This window comes from Myxine glutinosa, chromosome 2, assembly GCF_964187855.1.
Source record: "Myxine glutinosa chromosome 2, kmMyxGlut1.1, whole genome shotgun sequence".
NCBI classification, from domain to species: domain Eukaryota; kingdom Metazoa; phylum Chordata; class Myxini; order Myxiniformes; family Myxinidae; genus Myxine; species Myxine glutinosa.
In genome coordinates, this window is record NC_136262.1 from 30145763 (window position 1) to 30165792 (window position 20030).

The 20030-nt window shown below is 45.2% G+C and overlaps 1 protein-coding gene across 1 annotated transcript in view; it reads right to left on the reverse strand.

The window, feature by feature from the left end:
• LOC137421938 (cytoplasmic aconitate hydratase-like) overlaps positions 1-20030 on the reverse strand; it is a 68725-nt gene that overhangs the window by 20350 nt on the left and 28345 nt on the right. Inside the window, exons 4-9 of the mRNA XM_078773057.1 lie at positions 17952-18089; positions 4102-4281; positions 2028-2097; positions 1757-1940; positions 1470-1609; positions 1201-1372 (exon numbers count right to left, since the gene is read on the reverse strand). Of these exons, the coding sequence (XP_078629183.1) occupies positions 1201-1372; positions 1470-1609; positions 1757-1940; positions 2028-2097; positions 4102-4281; positions 17952-18089 (884 nt within the window). The remainder of the gene's footprint in view (positions 1-1200; positions 1373-1469; positions 1610-1756; positions 1941-2027; positions 2098-4101; positions 4282-17951; positions 18090-20030) is intronic.

Genomic DNA, 20030 nt, shown 5'->3' on the forward strand with positions numbered 1-20030 from the left:
AACGTTATTACATGGAAAATCTGAAAATCAATGTTTACATTTGCCAATTCCGACCAATTCGATTCGACCAATTCGACCAATTCCATTCGACCAATTCGACCATTCGACCAATCGCTTCGATCGTCCATTCGACCAATTCGATCGATTCGATTCGATTCATCGAATTCGATTCGACCAATTCGATTTGCCAATCAATTTGACCGACCTTTGCTTGTGTGGAACGGACTGTGAAAACGATGCGGACTATATTGTCGGATACGACACAGGACAGTGATGACGAACTCTAAATGGCATATTCTGTAATCGTGTATGTTTGATGCCATTGACTGCCTGTGTATATTTTGTCATTGACTGCCTGTGTAGATGTGAAGTTATACTGACTGCATGTGTATATATGATTTTGCTGACTGCCTGTGTATGTTTGGTGATATGAATTATTGTGACACATTTTGATGTTATTAACTGCCTGTACAAAATGATAACATGTATTTGATTATGCAACTTATCGCGAATATAAAGACAGTATTTTGCAATTCAAAACCTTTGATTCGTGTCTTACCATTCCCCATAGCACTAATTTGATACTTTCATTGGATTCCTTGTCCCTGAAAATATAGGTTTAGTATATTTTTAAAAGTTTTTAGGGTAATTAGAGGCAGAAATAGAACAAAATATGTATTTTAGTGGCCATTTTGAAAATCCAAAATGACCGCCATACAGGTATCTCTCCAAATGTAAACATTGATTTTTAGTTTCCTTATGCTATAACCTTTCCAAAAATGTATAGGTTTGCTAATCTACCATGATTTTGAACGAAATATAATTTATTGACATAGTGAACCTGACTACTAGGCAAGCTATCGCCAGCACTCTAGTCAAATTACAAATTCCTGCCCTAACCTTAGTTCAAACATCAGGCCAGGCCTGGCCAGCCAATTCATGAGACTTAGGCCAAGCTTCCCCCACAAGCTAATCCTACAAGAATGTGGGAATAGTTGTGGCTGCTAAAGAAGAAGTTTAAGGAAGTAAAAAAAAAAAAAAAAAAAAAAACTTTCTCCAAACCTTGACATTGTTCAGTATTGCAAAATAAACACAGCCACATGTTCCAAGCACTTGGATTATGTATGTTGTCCAGCAAATCAGTGAGAGCAGTTCCTGACACTCACAACGAAATAGTGATGTTCAGCACGTGTGACATACCCATTTGCTTGAGATACTTGAGACCAACAGAGTCCATGGGGAAGAACGCCGCCAATGCCCCATATTCCGGGCACATGTTGGCGATGGTGGCTCGGTCGGCGATCGAAAGCTGAGTCACACCGGGCCCAAAGAATTCAACAAAGCTACCCGAGATGCCTACCTGGCGAAGGTGCTGTAAAAGCAAGATGTCGAGTGAATAAAGAACCTCAAATGAACACAACACCTTCCTTTGGATTAATCACAACCAAACACTTCAATGTTAGGCTCACCTTGGTTATGGCAAGTACAACTTCAGTTGAGGTTGCCAGGGAGCCAACTTGGCCCACGAGCCTGTAGCCCACAACTTTTGGTAAGCTCAAGCTCACGGGATGGCCCATCATCACAGCCTCTGCTTCAATGGCCCCCACTCCTGTTTTGGCCAGAGTCCATAAAATTGCATCAAAAGAAAACCGTTCCAAAGCTCTGCTGAACATCACCACAGAGCACTGATGTTCTGAAGCAGCACATTCTAAAATCTAGGAACCACTCATAATATATGGAGGTTAGTACAACTCACCCCAACTTAAGACCCCGAGACCGTTCATCATTGCAGTGTGCGAGTCAGTCCCCACAAGGCTGTCCGGGTAGATGTACCCATTGTGATCAAACACTATCCTGGCCAGGTGCTCCAAGTTCACCTGGTGTGCAATTCCCGAAGCTGGTGGCACCACCAGGACATTGTGCAAAGCCTCTGCACCCCACTGCCGCAAACAATCAATTTTATTTTTGTGCAAAGCTGTTCTTTTCATTTTCAAAAGTTAAGCAATTTGTTAAGTTTACAATCTCACCTTTAAAAATTGGAATCTTTCTTTATGCCTTTCAAATTCCAACTCTTGATTTTTCTGTATACTGTCTGGCCTGTAACAAAGCAGAAAACAAATAATCGATTCAAAAGCCACACAATAAATATTTTTTAGCAGAGGCATATGACCGATTTACTACACATAAGCTTGTGGCATCGACATGGCTACCGCTTCTCATTTACACCCTGCCAGCCAAGGCATCCTTTCTTCCCATGGAAAATATCTGCTGTCCAACCTTATTCATTAAATTATGCAAGTATAAAATTTTATAAAACAAATTCAAATTCCTGTCCCTGTCTTCTTTTGAAGATTCAGACAAGGTCATTCTACTCTGGACATGCCACTTCTGCTGTCTCAACAATGGATGGAGGTCCTCAATGCCAAACAGGAAATCAGAGCTGTCTCCCTTAACATATGTTGTGCCTTCAATACGGTCTGGCACCCCGCCATGCTCAAACTCTCCTCGTATGGTATCCATGGAAACCTCCACGCATGGCTTGCAGACTTCCTTTCTGGTCGTAGTCAACGTGTGGCCCTGAATGGAATTCTCTCATCTCCCCTTCCTGATCAGGCTGGAGTTCCTCGAGGCAGTGTTCTGGGCCCTGTGCTTTTTCTGGTCTTCATTAATGATCTCTCCGACTCTGGAAAATCCTCTCTATCTCTTTGCTGATGACTCCACTCTCTGCCGCTCCATACCTCAACCCTCAGATCGGCAGGCAGCAACCTTTTCACTCTCTGCAGACCTGGACACTATCACAAACTGGTCAAATAAGTGGAACATGTCCTTCAATCCTGACAAATCTCACACTCTCACTTTGTCTCTCCGAAAAGTTGTCACTCAAGCTTTTGGGTCTCACTATCTTCCATGATCTTTCCTGGGCAAACCACATTTCCAAGCTGGCCTCCAAAGCCAGTCCCCAACTGGGCATCCTCCATCGTGCAAAGGCCTTTCTGGGCACTTCTGAGCTCCTCACCACTTACAAAGCTTTCATCCGTAGCTCAATGGAATACTGCTCTCCCCTCTGGGCCGGTGCTCCTGCCTCACACCTAGTCCGGCTTCACGCTGTTGAAACCAAAGCTTTCAGAATCATTGGAATCTCCCACGATGAAGCTGATTCTGAGGGCCTTTCTCTCTCTCTCTCTCTCTCTCCCTCTCTCTCACCACAGGCAGGTAGGTGGTCTTTCTGTCTTCTACTGACTCCTCTCTGGCCTTACTCCCCGTTCTGTCTGTGCTCTGTCCCCCAAATATTCCTGCAGGAAGCGCAAGATCTGCCAGCAACCCTCTTCTGGTGAAATTGCCAAAATCAAGACTCTCTGCTCACTTTCACTCCTCTTTTCTCCCGCCTCTGGATCAAACTCCCACACTCTTCAATCCCGCTCCTCCCTCCACATCTTTAAAACAGCTGTTCTCCACCATCTCTTATCTTCCCCCATCCAAAACCTTGATCTTTTCTACCCCCGTTAACACACCCCAAATCCACCTCCTTAAATCCCCAACCTCTTTCCTGAAATTCCTAGAAGTGTTCATTTGCTTTATCCTGTGTACCCCTCCCCCCTCCCCCAGCCCTACCCTTTCACAGATCTACCGACGTTTCTGTTCTCTTCTGTTGTTGTGCTTGTGTGCTTCCCTCTCTCCCCCTCTTGTCTCCCGCTCCCTTCATTGCATGTTTTATGTGTCTGTGCATGTTTTCATGTTCAATGTGTTAACTCTTACACGAGCCTCGATTCTGTATATAAAAAAGAAAGAAAGAAGATGTTATGTCAACAAAGCAGAAAGTATATTCAAATTTAAAAGGTTTTAAATATAAAAAGTGAAATTTGAAAAGCTTTAAAAAGCAAACTAATTGTCTGGAAACCAATCGTATGGAAACCAAGCATACGGAGAGAAAGTATACGGAGACCAAGCGCATGGAGACCAAGCGTACGGAAAACAAGCATATAGAGACCAAGCGTATGGAAAGCTTGCCCATTTTGTTAAAACAATGCGTCAAATTATTTTAAAGCTAGAAACCATCAGTCTTTAATTTGAGTCGTGCAATACTATAGGATATTTGCGCACCTTGATAGAGGTTGGTGGTGGAAAGGACAGACAACAGGTGTGTCCTCTATTTGGGGAATCCGACAGGTGGCAGGACTGCTACGCTGTACATTTTCCTTACTGGAGCTCCAACCAGCCTGCGCCGAAACCCCATGACGGCCGGCTGGGATGCAGAGCCGCGCAGAGCAAGTACTCGGAATGCTGGTTGGATCATGGAATAGTGAGGCAGGGACGGAGAAATTGGCAAGAGAAATGCATGCAAAATGACACATTTTTGCAATAATAAAAAAATGGTTAAATTAAATCGATACAGATGTCTAAATAGCTAAATTTGTAATGTATAAATATCTACAATGCAATTGGCTATTTTTTTATTTTTTTTTGTATACAAGATCGAGGCTCGTGAAAGAGCGAACATTATCACACAGAAAGACAAACCGACACATAAAACATATAACATCGGGAGCGGTAGACAAGATGGGGAGAGAGGGGGAAGGACACAAACACAACATTTGAGAGCAGGGACCGAGAGACATGGAGACATCGAGAGATCTGAGAGAGGGCGAGGGCTTTGGGGGGGGGGCATGGGAAGGGGGTGGTGGGAGAGGTATAAAACATATGGACACTGCCAGGACTTCCAGGAAAGAAGTTGGAATTTCAAACAAGGTGGATCTGGGGTGAATTAGCGGGGGTAGAAAAGATCAAGGTTTTGGATGGGGGAAGAAAGAAGGCTTTAATAAAAGGATGAAAGTTAAATTCATCAAGATCAACATGTTGGGCACCCTGGCACAGTTCATTCATGCTACCTGCACCCTACCTTCATCCATATTAATAATTTATATATCTGAGATATATAGATAGTGCATTCAGAAAGTATTCAGACCCCTTCACTTTTTTCACATTTTGTTATGTTGCAGCCTTATGCTGAAATCGTTCAAATTCATTTTTCCCTCATCAATCTACACTCAATACCCCACAATGACAGAGAAAACAGGATTTTAGAAAGTTTTGCAAATTTATTAAAAAATAAAAAACTGAAATATCACATTGACATAAGTATTCAGACCCTTAACTCAGTACTTAGTTGAAGCACCTTTGGCAGCGATTACAGCCTCGAGTCTTCTTGAGTATGATGCGACAAGCTTTGCACACGTGGATTTGGGGATTTTCTGCCATTCTTCTCTGCAGATCCTCTCAAGGTCCGTCAGGTTGGATGGGGACCGTTGGTGGACAGCCATTTTCAGGTCTCTCCAGAGATGTTCGATTGGGTTCAAGTCAGGGCTCTGGCTGGGCCACTCAAGGACCTTCACAGAGTTGTCCCAAAGCCACTCCTGCGTTGTCTTGGCTGTGTGCTTAGGGTCATTGTCCTGTTGGAAGGTGAACCTTCGGCCCAGTCTGAGGTCCTGAACGCTCTGTTTCAGGTTTTCATTAAGGATATCTCTGTACTTTGCTCCGTTCATTGTTCCCTCAACCCTGACCAGTCCCCCAGTCCCTGCTGCTGAAAAACACCTCCACAGCATGATGCTGCCACCACTATGCTTCACCGTTGGGATGATATTGGACAGGTGATGAGCGGTGCCTGGTTTCCTCCAGACATGACGCTTAGAATTGAGGCCAAACAGTTAAATCTCGTTTCATCAGACCACAGAATCTTGTTTCTCAGTCTGAGAGTCCTTTAGGTGCTTTTTTGCAAACTCCAAGCAGGCTTTCATGTGTCTTTCACTGAGGAGAGGCTTCCATCTGGCCACTCTGCCATAAAGCCCAGATCGGTGGAGTGTTGCAGTGATGGTTGTCCTTCTGGAAGTTTCTCCCATCTCCACACAGGATCTCTGGAGCTCAGCCAGAGTGACCATCGGGTTCTTGGTCACCTCTTTAACCAAGGCCCTTCTCCCCCGAATGCTCAGTTTGGCCGGGCGGCCAGCTCTAGGAAGAGTCCTGGTTGTTCCAAACTTCTTCCATTTAAGAATTATGGAGGCCACTGTGCTCTTGAGAACCTTCAATGCAGCAGAAATTTTTTTGTAGGCTTCCCCAAATCTGTGCCTCAACACAATCCTGTCTCTCCGTACTTTGCCTGCTCGTGATGTGCAGTGTGATAATTAATGCCATGCCCACTTTAGAAGACCCTTCTTCTTCGCGCAATAACAACTTCTAGCTTCCAGACTGTACATCCAATCATCTTGAAATTTTGCACACTTGTTACACTTCATTACCTCTACTATAATATAAAGTTCCACGTCAATCAATGAAGCGGTTCAAGAGTTGTTTTTTTTTTAATCGTTTAATTATTTATATCTGCCAAACCACGTGACCCATCGCAAATTCCAAAAGGTAATTTCAGTAGACTGATATGCTGAACACATCTGTGAAGTTTACCCTCGATAGGATCAAAAATGAGGGATGAGCTTGGTTTTAAAAGTTTATGCTTAAAAACGTCATAACTCCAAAACCATGTGACGCATGACGTCATGCTCGCTGACTTTTTTTGTTCGTCATGCATATGCGATTCCGCCTGCAGAGTTTGGCCTCGACCTGTTCAGTCATCTAGAACATTGGATTTTAGTGGTTTTTCAGGCTTTTACACTCAAAACAATATGGCGTCCGAACCACGTGACGTCATAATATTCACCAAAATATTCTACAGGAGGAGGCCCTCCAATGGTGAACATTTCATGTCAATCGGACCAACGGTTACCGAGAAAATGAAATTTTAAAATGCAGACACGCACGTACATACGCACCCGAATGCTCAACCCTGTCTTTTGCTTCGCGACCGCAGGGTAAAAATGAAATCAGATCGTGAATTACAGTCGAGATAAAGGCGTGAGAGAGTTTCAATGGGCTTTATGTCATAGGCCTTTGAAAATGCATTTCGTTCTATAAACGGAAACTTTCATCGGATTTTATTCACGTTTTTTTTCAACCGAGTCTAAAACTGTGTTCGCGACTGTGAAAAATGAAATTAGATATCAAATTACAGGTGAAATAAAACAGAGAGAGCAAGACACCACGGGCCAAACAAAACAGGCCTCAAAGCTATGCAAGTAAATAAACAACACCAACAACATGCATTTTAAAGGCCATTTTCCCTACTAGAGTGGGGGTTAGCCTTGCGGTCCCCATGACAATCTTCTCCATTTTGCCCTATTTTCTGCATCTCTCCTTGTTAACCCCCTTGCCCGCATTTCTTCTTCCACCATCTTTAGCCAAGTCTTTCTCGGTCTTCCCCGTCCTCGACTTCCTTCTACATTCATTTCCATCACTCTTCTCAACCAGTCACTTTCATCCTTCCTCAACACATGACCAAACCATCTCAACCTGTTCCTCTTCACAGCATCAATCACAGGCTCTATTCCCATCATCTTTCGCAATTCATCATTTGTCTTCCTCTCTCTCAACGATACTCCGCATATCCGTCGAACCATTCGCATTTCCAGCCTTTCCAGCCTTTCCAACCTTCGTTGCTGCTCTACGTTCATTACCCATGTCTCGCTCCCATAAATCATAACACTTCTCACACATGCAGCATACACCTTTCCCTTCAGCTTCAACGACACTCCCCTCATCATCAGCACGCCACTCAGTTCCCGAAACTTCTTCCATGCACATCTCACTCGAGCAACCGTTGCCGAGTCTGATCCACCTTCTCCATTCAGCATGTCTCCGAGGTAGCAAAATGTTTTCACACCTTCCAGCTTCATGCCGTCTCCAAGATCCAACTCAACATTTCCTCCATCTGCAGCTCCCTCTGTGCACACCTGACATTTGAATGTAGCTGCCACACTGGTCAATGACCCTCTCAGACCACTACATTTTTGATGAACCCACTCAGCGCACATTGTACATTGAATGGAGTTTACTCCGACACCCTTCCTACACACAGCACAGGGCCACTTCCCAGTTCTTTCCACCTCCCCACATGCTTTACCACTTGCCATCACCTTCGTCGTTCCGATATTCCCCTTCAGACCTTTTGTCTCCATACATTCCTTCCACTTGTTCATCTTTTCCTTCAGTCCATCCATACTTTCCGCAATCAACACCAGATCATCTGCCTACAACAACTCCCACGGTAAAGCCTCCTTTACGTTCTGAGCCAGCACCTCCATCACAGCTACAAATAGTAGTGGACTTAGTACCGACCCCTGATGCACTCCCACCTTCACCTCAAACTCACCACTGTTCCCGTCCTTCGTCCTTACAGCTGTGCGCGCTCTTTTGTACATTGCCATCACTACTCTGATCAACCATTCCTCCACTCCTAACTTCCTCAATGCCCATGTCAATACTTTGCGTGGAACCCTATCGAATGCTTTCTCCAGATCAACAAACCCAAGAAACAACTTCTTCCTCTTCTCCATGTACTTCTCCTGCAACTGCCTCACAATGAAAAGCGCGTCTGTCGTTCCTCTTCCTGGCATAAATCCAAACTGCATTTCGTCGATCTTCACTTTCTTCCTTATCCTCCTCTCCAACACCCTTTCCAATACCTTCATTCCATGCTCCAATAACTTTATCGCTCGGTACGAGCCACACTCCAGAGGGTCACCTTTCCCCTTGTATAGAGGGACGAGGGTACTCAGTTCCCAATCCACTGGAATGTGGCCTTCTTTCACCACCAGATTACAGATCTGTCATTCTCTTCACACCCCAACTTCCTGCTGCCTTCAACATATCTCCCACAACTCCCGTCGGCCCTCCCGCTTTTCTACCCTTCATTGCTTTTATCGCTTCCTCAACTTCCTTCTCAGTTATCTTCTCAGCCGGTCCTAAAACTGGGTTACTCTCTATGTTGCCATCCCATTCATTCTCTGTATTCAACAGCATTTCCATATATCTTTTCCATCTTCCTTTAATTCCATCTGGGTCGACAACGATTTGTCCCACTTCATCCTTCAAGCAACTCACCCCCATCACATCACACCTCTTTCGCTATCTGCTTTGCAATCCTGAATACTGCTTTCTGACCCTCTTCCGAATCCAAGCGTTCTCCAAACATTTTCCGACATGCCTCCTGCGCCTTTGCTACCTCTTTCTTTGCAGCCTTCCTGGCTGCCTTATAACTTTCATGCTCTGCTGTTTCTGCTCCCGTACCCTTCGCTTTCTGCCACTCCTTGAACTTCTTCCTCTTCTCGTCAATCCTCTTTCCAACTTCATCATCCCACCACCATGTTTCCGAGTGCCTCGGTGGTCCTTTTGTCCATCCACATACCTCACCAACGGCTCCCAACAGACTAGCTTTCATTGACATCCAACCACTTTCAATCTCAACCACATCATCCTCGACCCTACTCAGCCTCTCTTTTGATGCCTCCCTACCTCTTTCAACCTCCACACCTTCATTCTCGGTTGGTACTTCACCCACCGAGCTCTCCTCGCACCTTTCACCCTTATGTCGCAGACAACCAAGTGGTGCTGTGAAACAGCCTCCTGCCCCGGGATCACCTTTGTGTCCCGGAGGTGCCCCCTATCTCGCCTACGCACCATCAGGTAGTCAACGGTTGTCGTCGACCCACCTGACGTGTATGTAACAAGCTTATTATCCTCTTTCTGGAACTGAGTATTACAAATCAACAAATCAGCTCCATCAGCAAACTCCAAAATCCTTTCACCTTCTCCATTTCTCACACCATATCCGTAACCCCCATGAACTCCGTCAAAACCATCCATACTCCTTCCCACATGTCCATTTAGGTCTCCTCCTACCACAACAACTTCCTCATCTTTCACGTTTTCCATCAGCTTCTCTATCGCACACCAGAACTTGTCCTTCTCTTCATCGCTCCGACCAACCTGCGGAACATATCCCGAGATGATGTTCACCAAGAGCTTTCCAATCATCATTTTCACCATCATCAACCTATCAATCACTCTAGTCACACTCACCACACTGTCTACAAACTCCTCAGAAAACATGACACCAACACCGTTCACGCCCTCCAGGCACCCTTGCAACATAAACTTGTATTTCTGTCCCTGCCTACCCTTCACCATTCTCACACCACTTCCCTTCCATCTCGTCTCTTGCACACAACATATGTCCACTCTTCTTCTGACCAATAATTCCACCACTTCTCCTGATCTCCCTGTCATTATCCCTACATTCCATGTCCCAAACCTCAGAAACCGATCTCCACTTCGGGCTGTACCCTGCCCATATGTAGTTGTAATTGTCATGGTTCTCTTTTTGAGGCAACCTCTTGGTCGTCTCTTACGACATGCAGGGATACGGTGTACCTATTCTAATCCAGGGTACACACTGGGAAACGTTCAAAACATGGAAATTCTGGGGGGGGGGGGGGGGGGGGGAGTGAGGAGGGCGGCGTCAGCATCACGGCTGCGGTTTAAAAATATTTAAATAATATTTAAACAAAACCATGAAAAACAATCTGGGAAAATTCTCTAAGTGAGAACGTGGATTTGAGAAAGCAGGAGCAGAGGTGGAAGAAAAACGAGATATAGGGGGCGGGGCACAAGTCGAGACGAGGAGGAGAGCGAACAAGCATGTGTCCGGGAGGAGAGAAAGAATTAATATAGAATTTTTTTGTTTGTTTATTTGTTTGTTCTGTTTTTAAAACGCTGGACAAAGGGTAAGATATCGTAAGAGGTAGGGGGGAGAAAAGAAAATCAAAGAAACAAGCAAATACTATGAAGGAAAGAACCCATATTCACAAAACACTGACGGGGGGGGGGGGGGGGGGAGGGAGCCCGGAGAGACCAGGCCGCGCACGCGGCACGAACAAAAAAAACGACTAATTACACAAATTTGCAACAACTACAAAACCAAAACCAAATAGAAACACACAATAACACATACACAACAAAATACCCAGTGGAAATTTGACAGAGACGAACGGGAAAACACTCAAAGTTTGATGACGTGGAGAGATCGAAGCAAGCCTCGTCGCTCGAGGGACCGGAAGTCGGAAGTCTATGCAAGTAAATAAAATGGTGGATATTTGTTTTTCAAGCCTCTTCCAGTTGAGTACCAGTTCACTGGTAATTCCCTGTTTGTCGTTAAAGGCGGCAAAAAGGGTTGGCGTCAGGAAGGGCATCCGGCCGTAAAACATTGCTTCAAAAAGGGGACCGAAAAACAACAACAACCACGGTTCCCGAAAAAGGCCAACCCCCGCTTTGCGGGGAAAAATGCCCTATAAAGGTGGTTATTATTTTTTATATAAGCCTCTTCCAGAATGGGTGGAGCTACTCTCAACGGAGGAAGCCACACCCCCGAACAGACGTTCGACAGACAGAATCACCTACGGAGAATATAATAGACATGTAAACTTATTATTTATATATATATATATATATATATATATATATATATATATATATATATATATATATATATATATATATATATATATAAATAATGGTTTTTAGAACCTTCACATTAAATTTAGTATTAAATTTCCTTATAAATAACCCCTGTGTACATTTCCCCTTAATTGGCTGTTAATTGAAATGATCGCACCTTAGTTAGTCCACATTGCAACACGTAGCAAATCATAGGCCCTTTCATAGTTATTTCATTATTCTGTGTTTCAGTTAAGGCCATGTATTTCCAATAGTTGACTCTGCGTTGCCTCAATCAAATAAGATAGATCCCTTTCTGGGAATACCCCCAATGGCCTCCTAAAAGTGCCAGTAATGCGGCGTTTGCCACCATTACATGGGGCTGTGTTTACTGGCTCCACATCGCCCCAAACTCCATTACGCACGTGGTAAAGGCGGAGAAGAAGGGCGTGGCCCACACCTCGTCATCGAAGGTGGAGCCAGGGAGCGCCCGAACAACCAGGCAGGAATCAGTGGGCATGGCTTGAGAGGGCGGAGAAAGAAAGATCTGGCAGGTTCGTGAAGGTTCGACGGGGCGGGCTATAAAACCCGTTGCGCGGCACCCCCACCGGGTTCGGTTCGGTTCTGGAGGTTGAGTTGAGTTCCGAGGGAAGGTGCGCTGAAACGAGTTCTGAGTTCTGTGGAGGGAGAGCGCATGAGGCCGAGGACGCAGGAGAAAGCTGCCGGTGTGAAGCCGAATACGTGGCGCTGCCGGCTCTTCGCCTCCAGCCCGGAGCGGACCTGCTTGCCGTGACCTGCAAGAAAACCTTCCAGCCCGGTTGTCCCACCTGAACCTTCTCATCCCTCCATTCATTCCTGTCTGCAATCCCCTTTCGTGTACGTGAGTTCGTTCTGTCTGTATTGTCCCTGGGAGTAAGTAAGCCTGTATAAGTTAAGAATTGCACTGTGTCTTCTGCTCCATCTGTAAATGACCTTCGTTTCTTCTTCTTCTTTGGGTTTTGTGTAAATAGTAATTAATAAATATCTGTTCTCCCTTCACTTTGGTTTCCTTTCTCATCCGACCGCTTTAGTGATTTCCCGATTGAGTTCCTGTGGCGCGATTTCGGCCAATGCTTTAGAATCGGGTTTAGTCCTTGTTAACGGCTCGGATTCCGCGGTTCGCTTCGCTCGGCGTAATCCATTAATTACACTGCGGGAGTATTTCCTTGCGTACCGGAAGGCGCTGGTACTTAGGTCATAGGACGGATAGGCCTAATACCCTATTCAGCGCTGACCGGGTGTGACGTCATACTTCCAGGACTAGGGGAATCGGCCAGTGTAAAAGACAAGGGGATTGACCCCCCCCCTTGGTAAGGGGAGCGCCGACCCCAGATCCGTAACTATATATAAATAAATATATATATATAGTGTTGCGGATATGAGGATTGCATTTTTTTGATTGTGTTGTATTATATTGGAAATGGTGATGAACATTGTTGAATATGGCCCCTCCTGCCTCCAGAGTTGTGTAAAGGTAAAAAGGGCGTCCCGGTAGTTATTCCATGAAACACCACATTGAAGGACACGATAAAACCCTTGTTCAGTAGCTTATATCTTATTATGTGTTTTAGAGTAAGGCCTTGTCTTCCATTAGAATGACAAATCCATTGCACCGAATCAATTAAGAATAGCTCCCCTTCAATCATTCCATTTCCCAGCCAAACTCTCCATCTGTGGGTAAAGCAGTTCACAAGCGTGGGATGCACGCCCTCTCATTTCGCTGCGATAGTGAATATGTGCTCCGTGCTCTGTTTGAACAGGAGGGGCGGGGTCGCCAGGGAGAGGCAAGCCCAGGGCGCGCCACGAAGGGCGGGGCTGTTCAGCCCCATGCCCAAATAAGGAAACAAGCCCGTGGCTCGCCACGAGGGGCGTGCCGTCGGCGCCATGCCCAAATAAGGAGACAAGCCCGTGGGATTACCATACAAGGTCACGAAACAGAGCACGGGGGAGAGGGCGGTACCGAAACCGAAGAGGGCGTGTCAGACCCGCGTTGAAGGTATGAGAGAAGGGTGCGACGATCGCTGGGACAAGCTAGACCAAAGATACGGCAGATGAGTCCAGGTGCGTAAGAGGGTTGGCAGTCCACCGGGAGAGAGTTCAGAGTTGCACCGGAGTTGCGTGAGAGATACGAAAAGCCTTTGACAAACAGCCGCTTCAACCAGCCCCGTTTCAACCAGCCGTGTGAAGCCCTGACGGGGCAGCAAGTGACCCTGCCGGCGTGCGCTGTAAAGCCGAATACAAGGAGCTGCCGGCGTGCACTGTAAAGCCGAATACAAGGAGCTGCCGGCTCCTCACTTCCCGCCCGGAGTGGACCTGCTCGCTGTGCCCTGTGATCCCACCTGCTCATCCCTCCAAACGATTCCTACCCTTCCATCCATTTGCGTACGTGAGTTTGTTTTGTTTGTTCTGTCCATGGGTATTTAATTAAGCTTGTATAAGGAATTCACTGTGTCTCTAAAAGCTTCTGTATATTATTTTCTTATCTTTCCTTCTCCTTGGTTATTTTGAGCCTGTAAATAGTAATCGTATTTCCAAACCTTTCTTTGCCTTCGTCTTCCTTTTCTTCACATTCGTCGTCTTAGTCTTTTCCCTATTGAGTAGCTGTGGCGCGATACGGCCAACGTCTGGGTGGCTCGGGTGAATTGGGGAAACTGTTAGGTCGCGGAGCCTCCGCTCGGCAAACATACCATCCTTAACCGTGGACCGTAACAATATATATATATATATATATATATATATATATATATATATATATATGGTTTTCTGCCGCCCTTCCTACCCTTACCAAGGGGGGATTAAGCCCCTTGTTCTTTCTGGGCCTGGCGTAACCGAGAGACTTGAAACGCCTCTTCCGGGCAAACACAAGGTAGGGTTTCGGGACCACGTCTCGCTCGTACCTAAATACCTGCGCCGCCACGGAAGCAGGGAACCAAGCCTCGCACGAGCCCCGTGTAATTTGAGTACACCGAGCGGATTGCGTACCACATGGTCCGTGCAGTCACCGTTACTATTGGACCCCGATTAGAGCGCTTCTATTCGTACCACGCTTAGTCAATGATGGAAAACACAAGAACAATCGAATGGAAGGAAGAACACAGGTTTAATTATTATTCCCAATATTATGTACAATGATCGATAGAAGCAGAGACACAGAGCAGAACTTAAGCAGTCTTATTCTTAAATCCCAGACTCGGGCCCGGTCACACTCACACAGGGAATTGCAGGCAGGATGATGTTCAGGCCAAACGCGCCGGCTTGGTCGTCCAGGAACGGCCCCGTCCGGCTCTCCTCGGTCACAGCACGTCCCGTTATGATGGCAAGCAGGCGGTGGAAGGATCCTCGTAGCGCGTCTCCCAAACAAAAGGCAGGTGATGAGGCAGGAAGGAAACGTACGCATCTCTCAGCGCGGCTGGCGGTTCCACAGCGCGTTTAGCAACCAGTGCGCTATCACTCGCGTAACCCAATGCAATATAGCGGCTCGGCTTCAAGCTCAACCGAGCGTCACTTTAATATGAGCGCGTATCTTGGTTCATGCGCGTCTTTCTCCGATCTCGTATCTCTCAAACTCTACTGCTGACCGCGCTCCTTCAACTCCTCACTCAATGCCAACTCACCGCCAACTGCTCCTGGTGGCTTTGCGCAACGGTTATATCGACACGCACTGAGCCTTCTCGAACCTTCCAACCACGCCCTGTGACACAGTGCTGCAGCCACACCGTGAGCCCTGATAGGCGGCTCGTGCTTACCGTCAGCTTCTTCGCCGCCCTCATTCTGTCCCGACCCGACCCTCCAGGCCGGCCTCGTTATAATTCGCGCCAAAAAGCCAAAGGCAGCACAAAGAGGCGTAAGAGGCATAAGGCAATGGAGGCGGAATAACGCAATGGAAGTATGAGAAGGACCTACTCTCATTACTCTACTCAACGCAAAACTAACACAGGAAAAGGACTATTCTCACACATACTATGAAATAACTGAACTATCGCGAGGCTACGTGTTGTTTGTGTGACTAACTATGAGGGGGAAATTTAACCTTTATTGTACAAAACTCAAAACCGCAACAATATATATATATATATATATATGTATATATATATATATATATATATATATATATATATATATATATATATATATATATATATATATATATATATATATATATATATGTATATATATATATATATATATATATATATGTATATATATATATATATATATATATACACAGACTTGGCATTTAATATGGAATTTTTTTTTTTTTCTTGACTTGGGTTTACTTTCTTAACTCAGTATATCAATCTGGTGAGTTTCTTTTACCCTTCGGTGATTTATTTGTTAAAAGAACCATGTCACTGATTGTCTGTCGCAGCAAGAAGTCAACAACAGAATTATATCACAGGTGGCGTGGCAAAATGTACGGACAGGTGCATTTGATGATTGGCTTCACAGTCGGGTATACAAGGGTTGTTGCGTTCTGTATTAGTGGAAAACAACTGCTGCACGTCTACAAAAGTTATTGCCGCTTCCTCTGGAGATGGTCCGTCAACTTGACAATGCTGTTTGTCATGGAGTGGTGGCTTTACGAAATTACGGCATGAAACAGCGTGCTATTGCTCGGCAGTATGGCATCACTCAATGTCAGGTGTCAAAGATCCTGAAACGAAATGTTCAGAGGGGTGTCCCTACTCCAATACCGAAGCCAGGACGTCCCCGCAGAACCACAAAGAGGGATGATCGCCAGCTGCACCGGTTAGTCCGCAATGGCCGTACCAAGTCAGCTAATCGGCTTAGGGCTGAGTGGCAGCAACTGACAAATGTGCCTGTATCCAGAAGGCTAGTCAACCAACGACTGGTTCAAGCAGGCTATCGTGCCAGGCGTCCCCTGAGAAAGCCACGCCTGACCAGACAACACCGCCAGCGCCAATTGCAGTGGGCCAGAGAGCACCGTCAATGGCAGCCAGGACACTGGAATCACGTGATCTTCAGTGACGAGTCTAGATTTCTGGTCTATCGTCAAGATGGCCGCGTCCGAGTGCGCAGACAAGTGCATGAAGCCTACAACAAAGATTGCATAGTGCCAAGAGTCCAGGCTGGAGGTGGTAGGGTGACCGTTTGGTCTGCTTTTCATGCAGGGGGAAAAACTGACCTGGTTGTTCTGAATGGAAACCTGAACCAGTTCAAGTACAGGGCCATTCTGGAAGAAGGATTCCAGAATTGCTTCCATTTGCTCGTGCAGCCTTTCGAGGAAACTTTATCTTCCAAGATGACAATGCACGGCCTCATCGTGCTCGCATGATCAAACACTTTCTTGCTGACCGTGGTGTAGAGCATATGGAGTGGCCTGCCATGTCCCCGGATATGAATCCGATAGAGAACTTGTGGGCAGAATTAACGCGTCAAATTGACCACTTGGACCAGCAGCCGACCTCTGTGCGTGAATTGCAGCAGGCTATTGTCACTGCATGGCAAGTGATTCCTGTCCAAACCTTGGCAAATCTCGTGAACAGCATGCCTCAACGTGTACGTGCTCTCCTGAATGCTCGTGGGGGTTACACGAAGTACTGAACTGTAATTTTACTGTCCGTAATCCCAATCGTAATTTAACTTTTGTTTTTGTTAAAAAAAAATTGGGCTAATGTGCAAAATAAAGAGATACTTCTGGAAAACGTACAGAGGTTTAACACAGTACTGTCCATAAATTGAGTTCGATATCAGTTTACATCACTTTCAAGGATCAATTTATTTGTTTCGAAATGTCAAATGTGGTTTTTGTTTCTTTTAAAGGTCACATTAACAAAATCTAGAATAATTTCAACATAATTCCAATGAACTTTTGGTTCTAAGTCATCTTGAAAAGTAAGTTCACCCCCACAAAAAAAAAATTCCATATTAAATGCCAAGTCTGTATATACACAACTGTGAAATAGTAGAAACTCCACAGTACGAGCAGGGCGTCTCATTTGCATTAAATAAATAATCGGGAGATTAAATCAGACGCGGACATAGCTTCAGGACGGTCGATCTTTAATTCTCGACAAGCTTTCGACCAACAAAGGTCTTCTTCTTAGTCGTCCCCAAGTTCAGCGGAAGTTTCCCAAAATATTGTTAAATATTCAATGCGTCGTCCCCCAATGCATATTCAAAGTTTCATATAAAAATACAATTATTTTAAATAAATGTATACGCTAATTGCATTTTTGGTATTTGACCTTTAGACCGGCGGTTCCACCAGGGGGGTGGGAGGATGTTTTAAAGCGTGGGGATAAAGTACATAAGCACAAACAAAAAAAAAACACAAATATGTTAATCAAACAGCATCTTGCTCAGAACAAGGTACTTGCAAAAATGCCGTGAAGTTTCAGTACCACATAGATGTTTATGAACACAAACCACAAAGAGAAAAAATGGAGAATCAAATATAAGAGCATTTATAATTCGTGTACAAGAACAAATGCACCACCTTGGGAACAAACTCGGCAGAAGCCAAAGAACAAACAGGAAAATTTGGTTCCAAACCTTGAAAACCAACCACTCACTTGCGAATCAAATCCACTTGGATGGCATGGTCAATAACCAAATCAGCTGGGCACACTGGATTCACCTTTGCTGGATCTCCTCCCAAGCTTTCCACTGCATTCCTCATCGCAGCAAAGTCTACCACCGCTGGGATTCCACTGGAGGTATGCACAGGTGGAAGCACTTGTTAAAGGTAGCTTTGTTCCACATGGATGCAGACACGTGTACGAGACATTGTCACTTCCATACCAATTAATTAAAAAGGCCAACATAACCATCCAAATATGACAAAACAATTTGAGTCCAATTTGACACGGCACTGGGGAAGATCAAAAGGCTTGCAATGGAACCCTCTGGGATTTTCAGGAAAGAAAACGGATTTCGAAAAAGGTAGATTTGCAGCGTTTTAATGGGGGTAGAAAAGATAAACGTTTTGGATGGGGGAAGATAAGAGAGGTGGTGAACAGTTGTTTTGAAGACCTGGAGGGAGGAGTAGGATTGAAAAGTGTGGGAGTTTGTTCCAGAGGTGGGAAAAAAGAAGAATGAAAGAGTGAAGGGTGAGTGGAGAGTCTTGATTTTGGCAGTTTCAACAGAAGAGGGTTGCTGGCAGATCTTGTTCATCCTGAAAGACTATTTGGGGGACAGAGCACAGACAGAGCAGGGGAAGCAAGGCCAGAGAGGAGTGGGTAGAAGATAGAAAGACCACCAACTTGCCTGTGGTGAGAGAGTGAAAGGCCGTCAGAATCAGCTTCATCGCGGGAGATTACAATGATTCTGAAAGCTTTGGTTTCAACAGCGTGAAGCTGAGCTAGGTGCGAGTCAGGAGCACCAGCCCAGACGGGAGAGCAGTATTCCATCAAGCTGTGGATGAAAGCTTTAGCTTTGTATGTGGTGAGAAGCTCAATAGTGCCAAGAAAGGACTTCGCACGACGGATGATGCCCAGTCGGCGACTGGCTTTGGAGGCCAGCTTGGAAATGTGGTTTTCCCAGGAAAGACCATGGCAGATAGTGAGACCCAAAAGCTTGAGTGATAGAACTTCTTGGAGAGTATTGTTGAGAAAGTAGATGGGAGGGTTGTCCAGACGGTCTTTTTGGAGAGACAAAGTGAGTGTGTGACATTTATCAGGATTGAAAGACATGTTCCACTTGTTTGATCAGTTTGTGATTTTATCCAGGTCTGCACGGAGTGAAGAGGCTGCTACCTGCCGATCTGAGGGTCGAGATATGGAACGGCACAGAGTGGAGTCATCAGCAAAGAGATAGAAAGAATTTTCCAGAGAGTCGGAGAGATCATTAATGTAGGCCAGAAAAAGCAGAGGGCCCAGAACACTGACTTGAGGAACTCCAACCTGGACAGGAAGGGGAGATGAGAGAATTCCATTTAGAGCCACAGGTTGACTACGACAGGAGAGGAAATCCATGAGCCATGCGTTGAGATTTCCATCTTTTACTCGTGTAACCACAATAAAAAGGCTGTAATTTCTCAATAAATTGTAAGCTTTCGATTTTAAACTTTGTGAGCACACAAACCTGGATCATAAAAACGAAATTAACATTAGGCACCATAATCAGTATTTCAGGATGCAAACTAGGATTTGTTTTACAATTTATCTTTATCAACAACAACATATACTCAAACACCGAAAGGCACCTTTTAAACAGAATGAAGAACTAGTCTTGCTGGTGAACATAACTAGTGCCAATGTGCGTCAGTGAACAGGTATATCAATGTGACATTGATTGTGGTACACTAACTGCCGCAGGAAGCAAGGAGAAACTTGTATTTCCAGCGTTAACCCTTCGTTGGGGCAAAAGAGGTCACAATTAATCACGCACTTTTGCTCCAATGAAGGGTAAAAAAACCCGAAGCGTTGGATTATCTGTGCTTCCCACAGCAGTGAGCATACCTCGTACCTCGGTAAACCTTCCGTTTATTTCATCCATCATTCTACCTTTTAAACAGGCTGCTACCCACCACATCTCCACACAGTTTCCTTTTATGTGCACGTGACATAACATCAGTGTTGCACTACAAGCTGCTGACTTGAAAAAAATAAGTTTTGTCAGGCATGCAAGAAATGAGATCTACATTTGAAGTG